This window comes from Sesamum indicum, unplaced genomic scaffold (genome assembly GCF_000512975.1).
Source record: "Sesamum indicum cultivar Zhongzhi No. 13 unplaced genomic scaffold, S_indicum_v1.0 C01060, whole genome shotgun sequence".
NCBI lineage: Eukaryota > Viridiplantae > Streptophyta > Magnoliopsida > Lamiales > Pedaliaceae > Sesamum > Sesamum indicum.
This window is the reverse complement of record NW_011629919.1, coordinates 1-1,884: the sequence shown is the minus strand read 5'-3', so window position 1 is coordinate 1,884 and position 1,884 is coordinate 1. Positions and strand designations below refer to the sequence as shown.

The following is a 1,884-nucleotide window of genomic DNA, read 5'->3' as shown; positions in this document are numbered from 1 at the left end:
GACCGGCGACGAGAACGCCGACGAGAAGGAAGGATGTGATGATGAGGATGGCCATGATGATTTTCAGACCGACCAGCCGCTGTTTCGCGATGGGCAGCGGAATTTTTTGGCAGAATCCGAAAAGACAACAATAGAAGTTGAAACGTCTCCTGTAATGAACAGCGAGCTGATGAACGGAGATGATGAACCAGATGTTACAGAGGTTTGGGATGACCTGAAGACGGCAAAACATGCATCCTTGGCTATTGAAACGACAGTTATTACAGCGCCACAAATATTAGGGTTTTCTGCAAATAATGCGGCCGAGGAAGATGAAGCGATTCTTGAGGATCTGGCCATGGCAGACGAATGTGAATTGGTCCCAAGGAGTGGAAATGACATTCCTATGTCTCAAAACTCAAACTTTGTTGAAGATGAAAGAGATCCGATGCGCCGCCAGAATTTAGGGTTTCGCGAAGCTCCATTGAATACCTCCCATGGCGGATGCGAAGGAAAAGAATTCCCAATGGCTGAATTCCTACAATTAGCAACAGCAGTTGTCGATGACGGAGATGAGAAATCAAAAGAGGCGTTGCTGGACTTGAAACAACGATGGGATGCACGGGTAGGAGGGTAAACGTCTCGCCGGCGTTTTCCAGATCTAAACCCCAACAACGAACCACCACTGGTCAAAGTGCTGCGAAAAGCTATTCGCAATATTCAGAGGCCGGAAACGCGAAAGAGGACGACGGAATCTGGTTGCCAATCGTTAAAAATGTTGTCTACTAACAATCCAGCGAAAAACACTGCTGCAGGAGTTTTTCCCGCGGATATCAATCAGCCGGCGTCTGTTGCTGATGTGGACAACGATGACTTGGTGACTGTAGTGAATGCTGAGGTGGAAGGGTTTGATTCGTTAGTCATTTCTGATGTGGTACACGACAAGGCGGGTGATGTGGCACTCATGAAGCATAACTCATATGCTGACATCAGCAATCCCCTTGATGCTGACATCAGCATGACGTCATCTGCTGATTTGTCCAGAAACGCAAGTGATGATATGACACGTGAGCAACCGTTGACTTAAAAAATGGCTCGAGCACCTACGGGATTATTTATTGGAAATATCCCACTACATGCATGCTCGGATTCGAATATAGATGACAAAATAGCTCGGGATTTCAATAATTCTACACGCAAGACACTCTCATATGTGGCGCCTACAGTACAAAACGGGGAGATAATTGTTCGTCCATCATTGGACACGATACGTAATGGATCTCAACATTGGAAAACTACAGCAGTTGGTTATTTTTTGGAAAAACGACCATACTATCACCATTTAAAGGAATTTACTCACTCCATCTGGCCAACACTTCGTGAGGTAACAGCGACATCGAATGGCTTCTTCTTCTTTCAGTTCAAAACTGTTATAGATATGGAGGAAATAATTGAAGGGGGTCCGTGGTTGTATCAAGGGCAGCCGATTGTACGTCAAAAGTGGGAACCGGGCATGGCTATGAGAAAATTAAAGCATATACAAGTACTTGTATGGATCAAATTAAGACACCTGCCGATGGAATTCTGGACGACGGAAGGTTTGAGGACTGTTGCAAGTGGAGTGGGCAAACCACTTTACCCAGACGCGATCACTAGAGCATGTACGAGACTGGATTTTGCTCGTATATGTGTGATGATTGATGTTACCCAGAAGATGGCTAAACAAATTATTATCATGACACCGGATGAAAATGGAGGAGAGACACCTTGCAGAATAGATGTGGAATATGAATGGCTTCCCTTGAAATGCACAACCTGTATGACCCTAGGACACATGGATAAGGAGTGTACATTGAACAAACCTCACAAACAGATGAAACCACCGGTTGCTGTGTATGTGCCAAA

General features: G+C 45.2%; 1 protein-coding gene across 1 annotated transcript; it reads left to right on the top strand.

Annotated features, from left to right (window-relative positions):
- Positions 1-1,069: 1,069 nt before the first annotated feature.
- Positions 1,070-1,872, top strand: LOC105155263 (the record flags this gene model as incomplete). The annotated part of the gene is made up of 1 exon (XM_011071135.1): positions 1,070-1,872. A coding segment is annotated over exon 1 (803 nt), but the record flags the coding sequence as incomplete, so codon positions are not given.
- Positions 1,873-1,884: the final 12 nt, after the last annotated feature.